Source organism: Peromyscus maniculatus, chromosome 7 (genome assembly GCF_049852395.1).
Source record: "Peromyscus maniculatus bairdii isolate BWxNUB_F1_BW_parent chromosome 7, HU_Pman_BW_mat_3.1, whole genome shotgun sequence".
Taxonomy (NCBI): domain Eukaryota; kingdom Metazoa; phylum Chordata; class Mammalia; order Rodentia; family Cricetidae; genus Peromyscus; species Peromyscus maniculatus.
This window is the reverse complement of record NC_134858.1, coordinates 10,920,254-10,940,667: the sequence shown is the minus strand read 5'-3', so window position 1 is coordinate 10,940,667 and position 20,414 is coordinate 10,920,254. Positions and strand designations below refer to the sequence as shown.

General features: G+C 45.9%; 2 protein-coding genes across 2 annotated transcripts; both read right to left on the bottom strand.

The window, feature by feature from the left end:
- Positions 1-7,002: 7,002 nt before the first annotated feature.
- Positions 7,003-10,550, bottom strand: LOC143274182 (lysine-specific demethylase 4D-like). The gene has a single exon (XM_076575672.1). It carries the CDS (start codon positions 9,405-9,407, stop codon positions 8,007-8,009), a length of 1,401 nt encoding a protein of 466 aa, XP_076431787.1. The 5' UTR covers positions 9,408-10,550; the 3' UTR covers positions 7,003-8,006.
- Positions 10,551-15,558: 5,008 nt separating this feature from the next.
- On the bottom strand, positions 15,559-19,257 carry LOC143274181 (lysine-specific demethylase 4D-like). Its single transcript, XM_076575671.1, has one exon. The coding sequence runs from the start codon at positions 17,961-17,963 to the stop codon at positions 16,563-16,565; it is 1,401 nt and encodes a 466-aa protein (XP_076431786.1). The 5' UTR covers positions 17,964-19,257; the 3' UTR covers positions 15,559-16,562.
- Between the last annotated feature and the right edge of the window lie 1,157 nt (positions 19,258-20,414).

The window sequence follows — 20,414 nt, the reverse complement described above, 5'->3', positions numbered from 1 at the left end:
TTTGGTTTGTGTCTGGGGTGCTATAAAGGAGGGTAGAGGTATATGTCTCCCCAAGACAGGAATTCTACCTTCGACTGGATGCCGCCACATACACTTCTTCCCTGTCCCCTCACCACACCCATGGCCCCTCAAAGCTAACTAAGAACACATAACAGCCTCACAACAGACAGACACAGAGGGACATACAGGTCTGTGGTCTTGCTGAACAATGCTTTGTTTGGTGGCTACACTACCACCTCAGACCAGGATACAGACAAGAAAAGGAGCAATGTCCTCAAATCTTGCCTAACTATACAATGATAATTATTTAACCAGAATCCACCACAAAACAAATATGAAGATGTCTTTTTGACAGGTGGTTGTGGCTCACTCCTTTAGTCTAGTGAGTACTAGGCCTGCCTGGTCTACACAGTGAGTTCCAGAACAGCCAGGAACTGTTCACAGAACCACTAAGAACATTTTAGGGCCGGGAAGTGGTGGCTTCTGCCTTTAATCCCAGCAGTCAGGAAGGAGGCAGCAGTGGGCGGCTCTCTGAGTTCGAGGCCAGCGTGGTCTACAGGGTGAGTTCCAGGACTTCGGGGGCTACACACATAAACCTTGTCTTGAAATATAGGGGGAAAAAACGTCATTTCATGGCCGTAGGACATTCTGAGACTTTCACCAGTATTGAAGTAAAAACATTTTCATGGCATAGAACTGGTACTGAGCACAGTTTTGGCCTCGATGAAACAAACGAAGGAAAACATTAAGGAATACACAAACCCTGAGCCAGCAGGGTTTGGTGTCACACACCTTTAATCCCAACATTTGGAGGGCAGAGATTGAGGCAGGATGATCTCTGTGAGTTCCAGGCCTACCTGGTCTATAAAAATGAGTTTCCAAACACCTGTGTGGTTGGGAAAAAACAAACAAACAAACAAACAAACAAACAACAAAACACCTCAGAAATGAAAGGAGACAAAGAGTTAAATCACATCATTGATAGCAGTCTCTGTTCCATTGTTCCTGGCTAACCACTCAGCTATTGGCACCAAATGGGCCTCTAATCCTCATTTGGAGTGGATTAATGTCGGCGCCCTGCATCCTAAACTACATGGAGAGTTACACATTAGTTTAGCACAATTAATGGTTCTTAGGACCAACTACACCTCTTGAGAGCACAGTGAGTCCATGACTTGATTCATTCACTAAATCCAGTGGGGAATATGACAGGCCCCAGACCTTAGCACACCTGACTCCATGATGGAAGCACCAGTCAGGGTGGAGACAGCACCACCTATCCAAATGAAAACAAAGACCTAATCCACCACAATCCGAAGTTCTGGGACTGGTTCAAAATACACTAACCCCGCAATTTGGTTTCTGTAGTTATGCTCAGGTAACTGCTCTTGCTAACTGAAGTATGTCAACCCAGAACTCGGTTTTTGTACTCAAAAGCTGACCCTGAGAAAGGGTGACTGTACTGGGATCCTGAATACCCGGTGTAGTTGCCGGCTGGCCAATAAAGACTTTCTGTTGCCTTAATCCCATGTCCCAGCAGTCTTCTCTGGTGGATATCCTCCCAAAACTGAAAACCAATGATTAACCATTTTGTTTTGAAACAATCAGAAACAAGACCACAGTAAATGGAATACTGGAAACTATTTTAATGAATCGAAATATCGTGAACACAGCAGAAAGTGTAAAATAGTTGAAGATCAAAGAAAAGTCATGCCGGCCAGTGGTGGCACCTGACTTTAATCCCAGTACTCGGGAGGCAGAGCCAGGTGGACCTCTGTGAGTTTGAGGCCAGCTTGGTCTACAGAGGGAGACCAAGTAAAGGCACCAAAATAAATAACAGAGAGAAACCCCTTCTCAAAAATCACACACACACACACACACACACACACACACACACACACACAAAAAAAAAAAAAAAAAAAAAAAAAAAAAAAAAAAACAAAAAAACAAACCTTATAACGAGTGCAGTTACCCGATCATAACTAAAGAAACCAAAATGCAAGGTTAGTGTATTTTGAGCCTGTCCCAGAACTAGGGACTGTGGTGGATTAGGTGCTTCCATCATGGAGTCAAGTATGCTAAGGTCTGGGGCCTGTCATATTCCCCACTAGATTTAGTGAATGAATCAAGTCATGGACTCACTGTGCTCTCAAGAGGTGTAGTTGGTCCTAAGAACCATTAATTGTGCTAAACTAATGTGTAATTCTCCATGTAGTTTAGGATGCATGGCTCCGACATTAATCCACTCCAAATGAGGATTAGAGGCCCAGTTGGTGCCAATAGCTGAGTGGTTAGCCAGGAACAAGTGAACAGAGACTGCTATCAATGATGGGATTTAACTCTTTGTCTCCTTTTCTTTTTTAAGTTTTTATTTCCCCAGCAATTTAGGTGTTTTCTAATTATTCCCCATCTATCAGCAGAAACAATAGTTTTCTCCCACAGCTACACATAGTCCCCTTACATCAGGAGCAGTGAGTCTAAGCCTCTCCAATTATGTAGGAGCAATTCTGCAATAGAACCTAACTGTTGTTTTAATCCACACAAAGAAACTTCTAATATTTCTGGGTCCAGATCAACCTGTCTACTCAGTTTGGAAAGCAACAGAAGAGGGCACACTTAGTCAAACCTTGTATCTGCCAACCAAGTGGTCTCAGAAACCTGGTAATATTGCCATTGTCCAGATGAGTCAATGTACCAAGCAGATCAGCAGACACCTGCTAACAAGGGGAAATGCCTAGATTAAAGGTGTTGGATATTAGATGAGTTTCAGCCCCTTGAAGTCCTCTAACATTAATTTGGGCTGTCCCCAGTCACAGTGAGATTTGTCAGTCAAAGGGGTGATAGAATGGTTTGTTCTCATACCTATCTAGTACAGGAGCCTGGGAGTCTGAGCATACCCAGCCATCCTGCCCAGTGGTTTCTAGATAACACAAGATTTTGCTGCAATGCTACAGTATCTTCAGGAAGGTTTATGCTCAAAGCCTAAAGAAAATATAGAAAAATGTAGACATTTTTGAATGATGCAACCCAATGGGAATACTGAGATGAAATTAAGCCAAACAAATTTGGGCTGGCAATGTTAATATCAGAATTCAAATCCAAATCAAATAACAGCGTCCATAGAAACAGACCTTGAACCCCAGGAGTAAAAAGCATACTTTAGAATAATTGTGTATTAGCTGGGCGTGGTGGCACACACCTTTAATCCCAGCACTCAACCGGCAGAGGCAGGCTGATCTCTCTGAGGACTAGGCCAAACTGATCTACAGAGAGAGTTCCAGCACAGAGAAACCCTCTCTTGATCAGTTTAAGGTCTTTCTTGGTTCCATATTGAATTCACACTTAGCATTGTTACATGAACACCTGATTTTTGACAATGAAGCCAAAACTATACAATGGAAAAAAGAAAGTATCTTCAACAAATGGTGCTGGCATAACTGGATGTCAATATGTAAAAGATTACAAATAGATCCTTATCTGTCACCATGCACAAAACTCAAGTCCAAGTGGATCAAAGACCTCAACATAAATCCAGTTACACTAAACTTAATACAAGAGAAAGTAGGAAGTACTCTTGGACACATTGGCACCAGAGACCACTTCCTAAATATAACACCAACAGCACAGACACTGAGCACAACAATTAATAAATGGGACCTCTTGAAACTGAGAAGCCTTGTAGGGCAAAAGACACGGTCAATAAGACAAAAGACAGCCTACAGAATGGGAAAAGATCTTCACAAACCCCACATCTGACAGAGGATTGATCTCAACAGTATATAAAGAACTCAAGAAATTAGACATCAAAATACTAAACAATCCAATTAAAAAATGGGTTAAAGAGCTAAACAGAGAATTCACAAAACAAGAATCACAAATGGCTGAAAGCCATTTAAAGAAATGCTCAACATCCTTAATTATCAGAGAAATGCAAATCAAAACGACTCTGAGATACCACTTTACACCTGTTAGAATGGCTACGATCAAAAACACTAATGACAGTCAATGTTGGAGAGGATGTGGAGCAAAGGGAACACTCCTCCACTATTGGTGGGAATGCAAGCTTGTACAACCACTGTGGAAATTAGTATGGTGGTTTCTCAGAAAATTAGGAATCAAATTACCACAAGATCCAGCCATACCACTCTTGGGCATATACCCAAGGAATGCTGATTCATACCACAAAGATACATGCTGATCTATGTTCATAGCAGTACTATTTGTAATAGCGAGAACCTGGAAACAACCTAGATGCCCATCAACTGAAGAATGGATTAAGAAAATGTGGTACATATACACAATGGAGTACTACTCAGCAGAGAAAAACAATGACAGCATGAAATTTGGAGGCAAATGGATGGAAATAGAAAAAAATCATCCTGAGTAAGGTAACCCAAACCCAGAAGGATAAACATGGTATGTACTCACTCATAAGTGGATTCTAGATATAAAGTAAAGAACAATCAGACTACAACCCACTGAACCATGGAGGCTATATATATAGCATGGGGGACCCTAGCATGACTATGGCTTATAATAAGTTTTGGTTTTACTCAATTACTGATCAAATCTCAATGAAACATTTCACTGTTAAGATAAGAATTTATACTATATCAAGCTGATAATAGAATACTTAATTAATTTAAAAAAATTTAAACTATTAAAAAAAAAACCCAAACATATTTTGTAAAGTAAAAGTGGGAACTAGGTACTCATCATTCTTCTCGACATAGTCACGCCCACCAACGGCCACACCCCTCCGTTAGCCACGCCCAACTTCACTGGAAATGAAACAACCCCAATTTGAGAAAAGGCAAACCAGAAATACACTACAAAAAAGAATGTTATACATCAAAGCAATATGCTATATGCCAAGTGTTTATAGAACCACTAAGAACATTTTAGGGCCGGGAAGTAGTGGCTCACGCCTTTAATCCCAGCTCTCCAGAGGCAGAGGTGGGTGGATCTCTGTGAGTTCCGGGCCAACCTGGTCTACAGAGCAAGATCCAAGACAGGCACCAGAGCTACAGAGAAACCCTGTCTCAAAATACACTAACCTTGCATTTTGGTTTCTGTAGTTATGATCGGGTAGCTGCACCCATTTTAAGGCTTTGTGTGTGTGTGTGATTTTTGAGAAGGGGTTTCTCTCTGTTATTTATTTTGGTGCCTTTACTTGGTCTTCCTCTGTAGACCAAGTTGGCCTCAAACTCACAGAGGTCCACCTGGCTCTGCCTCCCGAGTACTGGGATTAAAGTCAGGTGCCACCACTGGCCGGCATGACTTTTCTTTGATCTTCAACTATTTTATACTTTCTGCTGTGTTCACGATATTTCGATTCATTAAAATAGTTTCCAGTATTCCATTTACTGTGGTCTTGTTTCTGATTGTTTCAAAACAAAATGGTTAATCATTGGTTTATAGTGTTGGGAGGATATCCACCAGTGAAGACTGCTGTGACATGGGATTAAGGCAACAGAAAGTCTTTATTGGCCAGCCGGCAACTACACCGGGTGTTCAGGATCCCAGTACAGTCACCAGCCTTTCTCAGGGTCGGCTTTTGAGTACAAAAACCGTGTCTGGATTGACATACTTCAGTTAGCAAGAGCAGTTACCTGAGCATAACTACAGAAACCAAATTGCGGGGTTAGTGTATTTTGAACCAGTCCCAGAACTTCGGACTGTGGTGGATTAGGTCTTTGTTTTCATTTGGATAGGTGGTGCTGTCTCCACCCTGACTGGTGCTTCCATCATGGAGTCAGGTGTGCTAACCTATGGGGCCTGTCATATTCCCCACTAGATTGAGTGAATGAGTCAAGTCATGGACTCACTGTGCTCTCAAGAGGTGTAGTTGGTCCCAAGCACCATTAATTGTGCTAAACTAATGTGTAATTCTCCATGTAGTTTAGGATGCATGGCTCCGACATTAATCCACTCCAAATGAGGATTAGAGGCCCATTTGGTGCCAATAGCTGAGTGGTTAGCCAGGAACAATGGAACAGAGACTGCTATCAATGATGTGATTTAACTCTTTGTCTCCTTTCATTTCTAAGGTGTTTTGTTCTTTGTTTGTTTGTTTGTTTTTTCCCAACCACACAGGTGTTTGGAAACTCATTTTAATAGACCAGGAAGGCCTGGAACTCACAGAGATCATCCTGCCTCAATCTCTGCCCTCCAAATGTTGGGATTAAAGGTGTGTGACACCAAACCCTGCTGGCTCAGGGTTTGTGTATTCCTTAATGTTTTCCTTTGTTTGTTTCATCGAGGCCAAAACTGTGCTCAGTACCAGTTCTATGCCATGAAAATGTTTTTACTTCAATACTGGTGAAAGTCTCAGAATGTCCTACGGCCATGAAATGATGTTTTTTCCCCCTGCATTTCAAGACAAGGTTTATGTGTGTAGCCCCCCGAAGTCCTGGAACTCACCCTGTAGACCACGCTGGCCTCGAACTCAGAGAGCCGCCCACTGCTGCCTCCTTCCTGACTGCTGGGATTAAAGGCAGAAGCCACCACTTCCCGGCCCTAAAATGTTCTTAGTGGTTCTGTGAACAGTTCCTGGCTGTTCTGGAACTCACTGTGTAGACCAGGCAGGCCTAGTACTCACTAGACTAAAGGAGTGAGCCACAACCACCTGTCAAAAAGACATCTTCATATTTGTTTTGTGGTGGATTCTGGTTGAATAATTATCATTGTATAGTTAGGCAAGATTTGAGGACATTGCTCCTTTTCTTGTCTGTATCCTGGTCTGAGGTGGTAGTGTAGCCACCAAACAAAGCATTGTTCAGCAAGACCACAGACCTGTATGTCCCTCTGTGTCTGTCTGTTGTGAGGCTGTTATGTGTTCTTAGTTAGCTTTGAGGGGCCATGGGTGTGGTGAGGGGACAGGGAAGAAGTGTATGTGGCGGCATCCAGTCGAAGGTAGAATTCCTGTCTTGGGGAGACATATACCTCTACCCTCCTTTATAGCACCCCAGACACAAACCAAAGTATCCTACCACACTTCAGTTAGGAGAACTAATAACATCTTTATTGGGCCTGCTTACAGAGCATGGGTGAGGAGTAACTGACAGGAAAAAGCCATTTCATCCTAGCATGGAAAACAGATTACTCATAGCCAGTGTGTGGAGTCCCCACCGGGTCCTGTTATTGGTCCACACTGTGGCCTCTGTAGCACCACCTGAGACCGTGAGACAATTAGGGCAGAAGTACAAGGCAATGCTGAGGAAATACAGGAGGGATGAGCCTACACCTGTCTCTCCCGCCTCCCTGCTTCTTGTCCAGAAAGTCAGTCAGGGCACTCATGGGCATGAGCAGGTCCTTCCAGATGTGCTGATGCAGATGACGGCCGTGGTGCTCTGAAGATTGTACCATGCGAGTAGGTCACAGGTGCATGCATGTTCGGAACCATGCTGAGTGCCCCAAGACCTGCTTTCTCTCCCTGTGGCATCCTACTAGTGGGAGGTTCAAGTCGATGGTCGCATGAAGGCTCAGCTGTCAGAGAAGGAGGAAGGATGGAGACTCCTCAGAACTGTGCCATTTCCTTTTATTGAGTTGATCTCTGACCCAGAATAGGTGTGGCAGGACATTCTAAGGTGGTTCCATGGCCTTGTGGCTTTCCAGCCTAGAAGCTGTGATGATGTCTGCTGGCTGCTTCCCATCACAGCAGGTGTGTGGCCTACCTCTACAACCACATGAAGACTCCATCCTGACTGCTGGGATTAAAGGCAGAAGCCACCACTTCCCGGACTCCATCCAGGAGTCCCATTGTCGGAACCCACCTAAACTCCAAAAGCCCCATCACTGGCACCACAGTCAAATGGAGCATCCATTCTCTTCCTGCAGTTGCACAACCCACTGTAGATCCATCCTTTGCATCAATTCTGAGGGTGAGACCATGTGCAAATTAAAAGGTGACTTGAATCCAGGACCCAAAGTACAGTTTCAGTTGTCCACATAGCAGGCAGCCGTTGATTCAGATGACTAGGAATGTCCACTGGTGGCCAAAAGGTCTAAGGGGCAGGAGGCGAACCTGTGTCTGTTGAGTTCAAGTCCGTCTCCTTGAGTGGCAGGGAGATTTGGGGGCTCCTATCCAAGACTCTATCGGCCTGTTGTGAATGTTGTGAAAAGTCCGGGGCTCTGGCATCAGCAGTATCCATGGAGACCAGGGAGGCCTGCGAAGCTTGCTTGGAGAATCTTCTCACCGGCACGGTGAATTGAGGAGCCAAGAGCTTGGATGCTGAAAGGCGCTGGGACTCAGAGCCCACCTTAGCGTAAGGGCAGCTGTTGAGGGCTCTGCTTACCAGACACCTGAGGGGTCCCGCACACGGATGCCTCTGAGTCAAAGTGAATGTCCCCTGACTGGGGTGCGAGGTGACCTCTGGGTAGTCCACAGTTCCATGCCCCTGGGGCTTCAACGGCTCACATCGCTCAGGCTGCAGGAGCCGAACAAAGGCGTCCATGGAGAAGCTCACCCTGGCCTCCCCACAGCTACACTGAGAAGCCACCTTGCCATAGTCGATCCACCTCGGGGTCGCAAAATTGATGGCCTCTGCATAGTTGAAGCCATGGTTGAAGCCAGCGTGGTAGCCATAGGGAAAGGTGACCATGAACTCCCCAGCCTCCTGGGTCATGCGGCCAAAGGGGATGCCATTCTCCTTGAGTACAGTGGGTGAGATGAGTGCCACCTTGTGCCTCAGGAAGGCCTGGCAGCCCTGGGAACTGCCCGGGAACAGCTGCCTGGCCAGGTGCTCCAGGCGTCGGCCATGCTCGGGGGGCACCGCATACCACGTCTTGGGCTGCCCAAAGTGCAGGTAGTTGATGCTGTACAGGTCCATGTCCTCGGTGTGCCACGCGAAGGTGGCCTTCCACATGCCAAAGTACAGGTAGGGCGTGTTGACACCCTCAATCACAATGCCGCATTCCTGCTTCAAGAGGTCCAAAATGCTCCCCAGCTGTGCCACGTTCCAATACTGAGTGTTCTCATCAAACAGGGAGCCGTTGACATCTGCACCATAGATCGGTGACCCAAAGAATCGACTTTTCCAGTATTTTCTCTCCAAATCTTCAAAACTCAGGTGTGGCGGGGTCTGGTATTTCTTACTGTTGGCCAGCTCACGGTATTGTCCCACCGTCATGGCTTTCTTCTTCTTATGGAATTGAGTGAACACACCTGCCTGGCCAGACACCACTTGCTGCAGGGGACTGCTTATTAGGATGTCACTGACGTCCTCATAGGACTGCCTGGCTCTCCACTCCTTGGGTGGGATGACCTTGGCCAGTCCAGCTCGGTGTGCCCCTTGGGACTCCATGTAGGCAATGTACTTGTTGAAATCTGAAAATTCTCTCATGGTTGGGCGGAAGGTCATGATGGCACTCCCTGGGCTCTGGGGGCCACAGTGCTCAGATGCCATGGCTACCGCTGCTCTGGGACCTTGAGCTTTGCAAGAGGGATCTTTCTGTCTGTCTCCGTGCCTTTTCTTCTCTTTTCCCTGTCTTCCTGCAGTGTCTTTTTCCTTCACTCTCTCTTCTGTGCAGAAGCTCTGTCTTTCCTTTCTTCCTTCTTCTTTTTTTTTCCTAGTTCTTCAGTTTCCCGTTCGTCAGGATCACACTTTAAACATTAACTATGTCTCTCAGGAGAATCACAAGTCTGAGCAGATGCTGGTCAATAGAGCCAGACCCTTCCTTCTCCTCTCCACACTCCAAACAAAAGCCAAGAGAGAGTAAGAGAAGAGAGAGCCTGCTGCCTTGACTTCCCAGGGACTCTGCTCCCTGGAGAGAGAGTCTCTGTGGAGAGAGAGGCCAGCCCAGGCCTACCTCAGCCAGCTGCCCAGGGGGCCTTGGTCCAGGCCTGTCACCTAGAGGTCTGTCCCGGTGGCCTGGAAGGCAGGGGAAGCTGAGATCTCTTCAGGAGGAACAACCCCAAACCTAATAGAAATCAACAATAACAGAAAATAAGTGGATAGAAAAATGACTGAGCTAGGCAAAATTCAAGTTCAAATCAAAACACTGGTAAAGAGACACAACCATTTTGAATTCAGGTGGAGAAAACTGGGTTTTACAGTAAGTGAGTCTTGGTGACACTCACCTTGACCCTAGCAATTGGAAGTTGGTGCCGAGATAATCAGGGACTCAAGGTTGTTCTTGGATCCACATTGTCCTCAACGTTGTCCTGAATACATGGGAAATAAAATGTTTAGTCATCCAATTCAAGAAACTTCATCAATTAAAATCTAAGAAAAACAATACAAATGACAAATTAAGATTTCAAATGCAATTGTCAGAAAACCTAACCTCACTAGAGAAGAGCAGAGAGGAAACCTAACCTGACTTCTCGGAAAGGGTAAGTGGAAAACAGGCGTCAGACCTTAGCAAGACTAACTCCATGATGGAGGTGCTATAAAGACTGTAAAACTCAGCACAGGAGCCAAGTGGTGATGGTGCATGCCTTTAATACAAGCACTTGAGAGGCAGAGGTAGGCAGATCTCTGTGAGTTATAGGCCAGCCTTGTCTACAGACTGAGGTCCAAGACAGGCTCTGAATCTACAGAAAAACCCTGTCTAAAAAACAAAGACAGACAAACAAACAAGAAAAAAAAAAAAAACTAAACCAAACCAAAATCCTTCAGCACAGGCACAGCTCCATCAATGCCCATCCTTTTGGGAAAGTCTCTAAATGAACTAACCTTGCTTTTTAGCTTCTGTTAATTGAGGTATGCCAACCCAGAACATGGTTTTGTGTTCAAGGTCACCCTGAGCCTGGGTCCATGCAACTTGAGATGTTTCAGGTCCCCAAGGTTCCCTTGATCAAATCACTGGGTAACACTTTGGAGGGGTCCCACACCTCCACCCACAAAAGGAAACAAACTAGCCCCTTCCCCAAAAGATACACAATAGGAAAATGAAATCCAGTGGCCATAAAATTTAAAAATTAAAAATCTGGAAATTCTGTAAGCAAGATTCTGTCCTTTGGGAAATAGGGAACACCTAGGGAATCAGACTCTATACCACAGGGGAGGACCCTGGGGACAAATCAATCATTCCCAGCCAGAAATGGGCCAGGATGCACGGCCGTGCTCACACCCCCTGGACCACCCATATTACATAGGGATAAGAACTAACTGGAAAGTCAACCCCTCGAGTGACAAAAGTCATTGTGACTGGGGATCGCCAGGATAAATGTTGCCCCACAATAATCATACTTAAATGCCAACAGGACTGAACACAAATGAAACACAGATAAACCTGACACCCTAAAGCTGGAGCTTGACCAGCCGATCTGGTCAATGATACTCGTCATTTTCTCAGGACAAACACCCAAAAGATGTTGAAGAGAGTTCCAGATAACTGACCTTACTCCAACAGCATGGAGACCTGGCTGAAGACAGGGCAGCACCAGAGAAGCTTTCTCCTGTGAGACTTTCACTCCCTGTGGTCCTGGAGCCTCAGCTCTTGGTCTTTTATACCCGCAAAGGTGAATACTGTCATCAGTGCCCGCCCACCCACTTTAGTCACGCCCACCACTGGCCCCACCCCTCCGTTAGCCACGCCCAACTTCACTGGAAATGAAACAATCCCAATTCGAGAAAAGGCAAACCAGAAATACACTACAAAAAAGAATGTTATGCATCACAGCAATATGCTATATGCCAAGTGTTTATAGAACCACTAAGAATTTTAGGGCCAGGAAGTGGTGGCTCACGCCTTTAATCCCAGCTCTCCAGAGGCAGAGGAGGGCGGATCTCTGTGAGTTCCGGGCCAACCTGGTCTACAGAGCAAGATCCACGACAGGCACCAAAGCTACAGAGAAACCCTGTCTCAAAAAACAGAGAGAGAGAGAGAGAGAGAGAGAGAGAGAATATTTTAAGAACGCATGACAGAATTTCACCACAGAGAGACACAAGCAGGTCTATGGTCTTGCTGGACAATTCTTAGTTTGGTGGTTATATAAGCACCTGACATCAGATACAGACAGGAAAATAAGCAGTGTCCTCAAATCTTGGCTAACTATACAAGGATAATTATTTAACCTGAATCCACCACAAAACAAATATGAAGATGTCTTTTTGCCAGATGGTTGTGGCTTATGCCTTTAGTCCCATAATTGGGAGGCAGATGCAGGCAGATCTCTGAGTTCAAGGCCAGCATGGTCTACAGGGTGAGTTCCAGGAATTCCGGGGTCAAACAGATTAACCTTGTCTTGAAAAACCAGGGGCAAATATATATATATATATATATATATATATATATATATATATATATATATATATATATATAATTTCATAGCCAACATTCTGAAACTTTCATCAGTATTGAAGTACAAACATTTTAAATGTCATGGATTTGGTACTGAGCACAGTTTTGGCCTCAATGAAACAAACGAAGGATAACATTAAGAATGGCTGAGCCAGCAGTGTTTGGTGGTACACACCTTTAATCCCAACACTTGGAAGGCAGAGAATGAGGCAGGAGAATCTCTGTGAGTTCGAGGCCAGCCTGGTCGAAAAAGTGAGTTCCAGGTCAGCCAGGGATTTTATACAGAAACACCCTGTCTCAAAAATGAAAACAAAACAAAACAAAACAAAAAAACCACCCAAACCTACAAAACAAACAAAAACTACAACAACAACAACAACAAAAACCAAAAAAGATAAAGTAATTCATATGAGTAGACCACTTGGTTTCTATACTAGGTCAGTTTTGCACATTTGTACTTCTGGAGAATTACTAGTGGTTGATAAGTCTGTCCTAAATCTACAGAGATGTTTATACATTGGAGCTGTCTGGACTTTGATGTATATACAGGCTCTTGCCCTAACTGTGACTTTCACTCCTAAGATCTTTCCTAAGGAAGAGTTTTCCTGTCCCTGCTTGTCCCTATTTCTGGTAGGGTTCTGTTGTGATCAATAAAATGTGGTTTCATTTTACTCCTTTATGTTTGGTTTTTTGAATTTTACCTTGATACCAGTTCACCTAGTTCTTCAAGTTGAACGACTAGACAGTTCTCATGTAACAATGCTAAGTGTGAATTCAATATGGAACCAAGAAAGACCTTAAACTGATCAAGACAGGGTTTCTCTGTGCTGGAACTCTCTCTGTAGATCAAAATGAGGATTAGAACCCAGTTGATGCCAATAACTGAGTGGTTAGCCAGGAACAAGAGAACAGATACTACTATCAATGATGGGATTTAATCTTTATCTCCTTTTCTTTTTGAGGTGTGTGTTTTTCTTTTCCCACCCAGGTGTTTGGAAACTCATTTTTATTGACCAGGTAGGCCTGGAACTCACAGAGATCCTCCTACCTCAATCTCTGCCCTCCAAGTGTTGGGATTAAAGGTGTGTGACACCAAACCCTGCTGGCTCAGCCATTCTTAATGTTATCCTTTATTAGTTTCATGGAGGCCAAAACTGTGCTTAATATCAGTTCTATGACATTTAAAATGTTTGTACTTCAATACTGATGAAAGTCTCAGAATGTTGTATGGCTGTGAAATGACATTTTTTTTTCCTGATTTTTCAAGACAAGGTTTATCTTTGTGAACCAGGAAGTCCTGGAACTCACCCTGTAGACCTTGCTGGCCTCGTACTCAGAGATCTGCCCACATCTGCCTCCTGACTGCTGGGATTAAAGCCGTGGCCCACCACTGCCCAAACGCTCTTGTTAACTGAAGCATGTCAAGCAAGAACACTGTCTTTGAGCTTAAAAGCTGACCCTGAGGAAGGCTGGTGACTGTACTGGGATGCTGAACACCCAGTGCAGTTCCTGGCTGGCCAATAAAGACTTTCTGTTGCCTTAATCCCATGTCCCAGCAGTCTTCTCTGGTGGATATCCTCCCAAATTGGAAAACCAATGATTACCCATTTTGTTTTGAAACAATCAGAAACAAGACCACAGTAAATGGAATACTGGAAACTATTTTAATGAATCCAGATATCTTGAACACAGCAGAAAGTGTAAATTAGTTTAAGATCAAAGAACAGTCATGCTGGCAGTTGGTGGCACATGCCATTAATCCCAGTGCTCGGGAGGCAGAGCCAGGTAGACCTCTGTGAGTTCCAGGCCAGCCTGGTCTACAGAGGGAGACTCAGGACAGGCACCAAAATAAATAACAGAGAAAAACTCCTTCTCAAAAATCACAAAAAAAAAAAAGGCCTTAAAAAGAGTGCAGTTACCCGATCATAACTACAGAAACCAAATTGCAAGGTTAGTGTATTTTGAGCCTCTCCCAGAACTACGGATTGTGGTGGATTAGGTCTTTGTTTTCATTTGGATAGGTGGTGCTGTCTCCACCCTGACTGGTGCTTCCATCATGGAGTCAGGTGTGCTAAGGACTGGGGCCTGTCATATTCCCCACTAGATTAAGTGAATGAGTCAAGTCATGGACTCACTGTGCTCTCAAGAGGTGTAGTTGGTCCCAAGCACCATTAATTGTGCTAAACTAATGTATAATTCTCCATGTAGTTTAGGATGCATGGCTCCGACATTAATCCACTCCAAATGAGGATTAGAGGCCCATTTGGTGCCAATAGCTGAGTGGTTAGCCAGGAACAATGGAACAGAGACTGCTATCAATGATGTGATTTAACTCTTTGTCTCCTTTCATTTCTAAGGTGTTTTGTTCTTTGTTTGTTTGTTTGTTTTTTCCCAACCACACAGGTGTTTGGAAACTCATTTTAATAGACCAGGAAGGCCTGGAACTCACAGAGATCATCCTGCCTCAATCTCTGCCCTCCAAATGTTGGGATTAAAGGTGTGTGACACCAAACCCTGCTGGCTCAGGGTTTGTGTATTCCTTAATGTTTTCCTTTGTTTGTTTCATCGAGGCCAAAACTGTGCTCAGTACCAGTTCTATGCCATGAAAATGTTTTTACTTCAATACTGGTGAAAGTCTCAGAATGTCCTACAGCCATGAAATGATGTTTTTTCCCCCTGCATTTCAAGACAAGGTTTATGTGTGTAGCCCCCCGAAGTCCTGGAACTCACCCTGTAGACCACGCTGGCCTCGAACTCAGAGAGCCGCCCACTGCTGCCTCCTTCCTGACTGCTGGGATTAAAGGCAGAAGCCACCACTTCCCGGCCCTAAAATGTTCTTAGTGGTTCTGTGAACAGTTCCTGGCTGTTCTGGAACTCACTGTGTAGACCAGGCAGGCCTAGTACTCACTAGACTAAAGGAGTGAGCCACAACCACCTGGCAAAAAGACGTCTTCATATTTGTTTTGTGGTGGATTCTGGTTAAATAATTATCATTGTATAGTTAGGCAAGATTTGAGGACATTGCTCCTTTTCTTGTCTGTATCCTGGTCTGAGGTGGTAGTGTAGCCACCAAACAAAGCATTGTTCAGCAAGACCACAGACCTGTATGTCCCTCTGTGTCTGTCTGTTGTGAGGCTGTTATGTGTTCTTAGTTAGCTTTGAGGGGCCATGGGTGTGGTGAGGGGACAGGGAAGAAGTGTATGTGGCGGCATCCAGTCGAAGGTAGAATTCCTGTCTTGGGGAGACATATACCTCTACCTTCCTTTATAGCACCCCAGACACAAACCAAAGTATCCTACCACACTTCAGTTAGGAGAACTAATAACATCTTTATTGGGCCTGCTTACAGAGCATGGGTGAGGAGTAACTGACAGGAAAAAGCCATTTCATCCTAGCATGGAAAACAGATTACTCATAGCCAGTGTGTGGAGTCCCCACCGGGTCCTGTTATTGGTCCACACTGTGGCCTCTGTAGCACCACCTGAGACCGTGAGACAATTAGGGCAGAAGTACAAGGCAATGCTGAGGAAATACAGGAGGGATGAGCCTACACCTGTCTCTCCCGCCTCCCTGCTTCTTGTCCAGAAAGTCAGTCAGGGCACTCATGGGCATGAGCAGGTCCTTCCAGATGTGCTGATGCAGATGACGGCCGTGGTGCTCTGAAGATTGTACCATGCGAGTAGGTCACAGGTGCATGCATGTTCGGAACCATGCTGAGTGCCCCAAGACCTGCTTTCTCTCCCTGTGGCATCCTACTAGTGGGAGGTTCAAGTCGATGGTCGCATGAAGGCTCAGCTGTCAGAGAAGGAGGAAGGATGGAGACTCCTCAGAACTGTGCCATTTCCTTTTATTGAGTTGATCTCTGACCCAGAATAGGTGTGGCAGGACATTCTAAGGTGGTTCCATGGCCTTGTGGCTTTCCAGCCTAGAAGCTGTGATGATGTCTGCTGGCTGCTTCCCGTCAGAGCAGGTGTGTGGCCTACCTCTACAACCACATGAAGACTCCATCCTGACTGCTGGGATTAAAGGCAGAAGCCACCACTTCCCGGACTCCATCCAGGAGTCCCATTGTCGGAACCCACCTAAACTCCAAAAGCCCCATCACTGGCACCACAGTCAAATGGAGCATCCATTCTCTTCCTGCAGTTGCACAACCCACTGTAGATCCATCCTTTGCATCAATTCTGAGGGTGAGACCATGTGCAAATTAAAAGGTGACTTGAATCCAGGACCCAAAGTACAGTTTCAGTTGTCCACATAGCAGGCAGCCGTTGATTCAGATGACTAGGAATGTCCACTGGTGGCCAAAAGGTCTAAGGGGCAGGAGGCGAACCTGTGTCTGTTGAGTTCAAGTCCGTCTCCTTGAGTGGCAGGGAGATTTGGGGGCTCCTATCCAAGACTCTATCGGCCTGTTGTGAATGTTGTGAAAAGTCCGGGGCTCTGGCATCAGCAGTATCCATGGAGACCAGGGAGGCCTGCGAAGCTTGCTTGGAGAATCTTCTCACCGGCACGGTGAATTGAGGAGCCAAGAGCTTGGATGCTGAAAGGCGCTGGGACTCAGAGCCCACCTTAGCGTAAGGGCAGCTGTTGAGGGCTCTGCTTACCAGACACCTGAGGGGTCCCGCACACGGATGCCTCTGAGTCAAAGTGAATGTCCCCTGACTGGGGTGCGAGGTGACCTCTGGGTAGTCCACAGATCCATGCCCCTGGGGCTTCAACGGCTCACATCGCTCAGGCTGCAGGAGCCGAACAAAGGCGTCCATGGAGAAGCTCACCCTGGCCTCCCCACAGCTACACTGAGAAGCCACCTTGCCATAGTCGATCCACCTCTGGGTCGCAAAATTGATGGCCTCTGCACAGTTGAAGCCATGGTTGAAGCCAGCGTGGTAGCCATAGGGAAAGGTGACCATGAACTCCCCAGCCTCCTGGGTCATGCGGCCAAAGGGGATGCCATTCTCCTTGAGTACAGTGGGTGAGATGAGTGCCACCTTGTGCCTCAGGAAGGCCTGGCAGCCCTGGGAACTGCCCGGGAACAGCTGCCTGGCCAGGTGCTCCAGGCGTCGGCCATGCTCGGGGGGCACCGCATACCACGTCTTGGGCTGCCCAAAGTGCAGGTAGTTGATGCTGTACAGGTCCATGTCCTCGGTGTGCCACGCGAAGGTGGCCTTCCACATGCCAAAGTACAGGTAGGGCGTGTTGACACCCTCAATCACAATGCCGCATTCCTGCTTCAAGAGGTCCAAAATGCTCCCCAGCTGTGCCACGTTCCAATACTGAGTGTTCTCATCAAACAGGGAGCCGTTGACATCTGCACCATAGATCGGTGACCCAAAGAATCGACTTTTCCAGTATTTTCTCTCCAAATCTTCAAAACTCAGGTGTGGCGGGGTCTGGTATTTCTTACTGTTGGCCAGCTCACGGTATTGTCCCACCGTCATGGCTTTCTTCTTCTTATGGAATTGAGTGAACACACCTGCCTGGCCAGACACCACCTGCTGCAGGGGACTGCTTATTAGGATGTCACTGACGTCCTCATAGGACTGCCTGGCTCTCCACTCCTTGGGTGGGATGACCTTGGCCAGTCCAGCTCGGTGTGCCCCTTGGGACTCCATGTAGGCAATGTACTTGCTGAAATCTGAAAATTCTCTCATGGTTGGGCGGAAGGTCATGATGGCACTCCCTGGGCTCTGGGGGCCACAGTGCTCAGATGCCATGGCTACCGCTGCTCTGGGACCTTGAGCTTTGCAAGAGGGATCTTTCTGTCTGTCTCCGTGCCTTTTCTTCTCTTTTCCCTGTCTTCCTGCAGTGTCTTTTTCCTTCACTCTCTCTTCTGTGCAGAAGCTCTGTCTTTCCTTTCTTCCTTCTTCTCTTTTTTTTCCTAGTTCTTCAGTTTCCCGTTCGTCAGGATCACACTTTAAACATTAAATATGACTCTCAGGAGAATCACAAGTCTGAGCAGATGCTGGTCAATAGAGCCAGACCCTTCCTTCTCCTCTCCACACTCCAAACAAAAGCCAAGAGAGAGTAAGAGAAGAGAGAGCCTGCTGCCTTGACTTCCCAGGGACTCTGCTCCCTGGAGAGAGAGTCTCTGTGGAGAGAGAGGCCAGCCCAGGCCTACCTCAGCCAGCTGCCCAGGGGGCCTTGGTCCAGGCCTGTCACCTAGAGGTCTGTCCCGGTGGCCTGGAAGGCAGGGGAAGCTGAGATCTCTTCAGGAGGAACAACCCCAAACCTAATAGAAATCAAGAATAACAGAAAATAAGTGGATAGAAAAATGACTGAGCTAGGCAAAATTCAAGTTCAAATCAAAACACTGGTAAAGAGACACAACCATTTTGAATTCAGGTGGAGAAAACTGGGTTTTACAGTAAGTGAGTCTTGGTGACACTCACCTTGACCCTAGCAATTGGAAGTTGGTGCCGAGATAATCAGGGACTCAAGGTTGTTCTTGGATCCACATTGTCCTCAACGTTGTCCTGAATACATGGGAAATAAAATGTTTAGTCATCCAATTCAAGAAACTTCATCAATTAAAATCTAAGAAAAACAATACAAATGACAAATTAAGATTTCAAATGCAATTGTCAGAAAACCTAACCTCACTAGAGAAGAGCAGAGAGGAAACCTAACCTGACTTCTCGGAAAGGGTAAGTGGAAAACAGGCGTCAGACCTTAGCAAGACTAACTCCATGATGGAGGTGCTATAAAGACTGTAAAACTCAGCACAGAAGCCAAGTGGTGATGGTGCATGCCTTTAATACAAGCACTTGAGAGGCAGAGGTAGGCAGATCTCTGTGAGTTATAGGCCAGCCTTGTCTACAGACTGAGGTCCAAGACAGGCTCTGAATCTACAGAAAAACCCTGTCTAAAAAACAAAGACAGACAAACAAACAAGAAAAAAAAAAAAACTAAACCAAACCAAAATCCTTCAGCACAGGCACAGCTCCATCAATGCCCATCCTTTTGGGAAAGTCTCTAAATGAACTAACCTTGCTTTTTAGCTTCTGTTAATTGAGGTATGCCAACCCAGAACATGGTTTTGTGTTCAAGGTCACCCTGAGCCTGGGTCCATGCAACTTGAGATGTTTCAGGTCCCCAGGGTTCCCTTGATCAAATCACTGGGTAACACTTTGGAGGGGTCCCACACCTCCACCCACAAAAGTAAACAAACTAGCTCTTTCCCCAAAAGATACACAATAGGAAAATGAAATCCAGTGGCCATAAAATTTAAAAATTAAAAATCTGGAATTTCTGTAAGCAAGATTCTGTCCTTTGGGAAATAGGGAACACCTAGGGAATCAGACTCTATACCACAGGGGAGGACCCTGGGGACAAATCAATCATTCCCAGCCAGAAATGGGCCAGGATGCACGGCCGTGCTCACATGCCCTGGACCACCCATATTACATAGGGATAAGAACTAACTGGAAAGTCAACCCCTCGAGTGACAGAACTCATTGTGACTGGGGATCGCCAGGATAAATGTTGCCCCACAATAATCATACTTAAATGCCAACAGGACTGAACACAAATGAAACACAGATAAATCTGACACCCTAAAGCTGGAGCTTGACCAGCCGATCTGGTCAATGATACTCGTCATTTTCTCAGGACAAACACCCAAAAGATGTTGAAGAGAGTTCCAGATAACTGACCTTACTCCAACAGCATGGAGACCTGGCTGAAGACAGGGCAGCACCAGAGAAGCTTTCTCCTGTGAGACTTTCACTCCCTGTGGTCCTGGAGCCTCAGCTCTTGGTCTTTTATACCCGCAAAGGTGAATACTGTCATCAGTGCCCGCCCACCCACTTTAGTCACGCCCACCACTGGCCCCACCCCTCCGTTAGCCACGCCCAACTTCACTGGAAATGAAACAATCCCAATTCGAGAAAAGGCAAACCAGAAATACACTACAAAAAAGAATGTTATACATCACAGCAATATGCTATATGCCAAGTGTTTATAGAACCACTAAGAATTTTAGGGCCAGGAAGTGGTGGCTCACGCCTTTAATCCCAGCTCTCCAGAGGCAGAGGAGGGCGGATCTCTGTGAGTTCCGGGCCAACCTGGTCTACAGAGCAAGATCCACGACAGGCACCAAAGCTACAGAGAAACCCTGTCTCAAAAAACAGAGAGAGAGAGAGAGAGAGAGAGAGAGAGAGAGAATA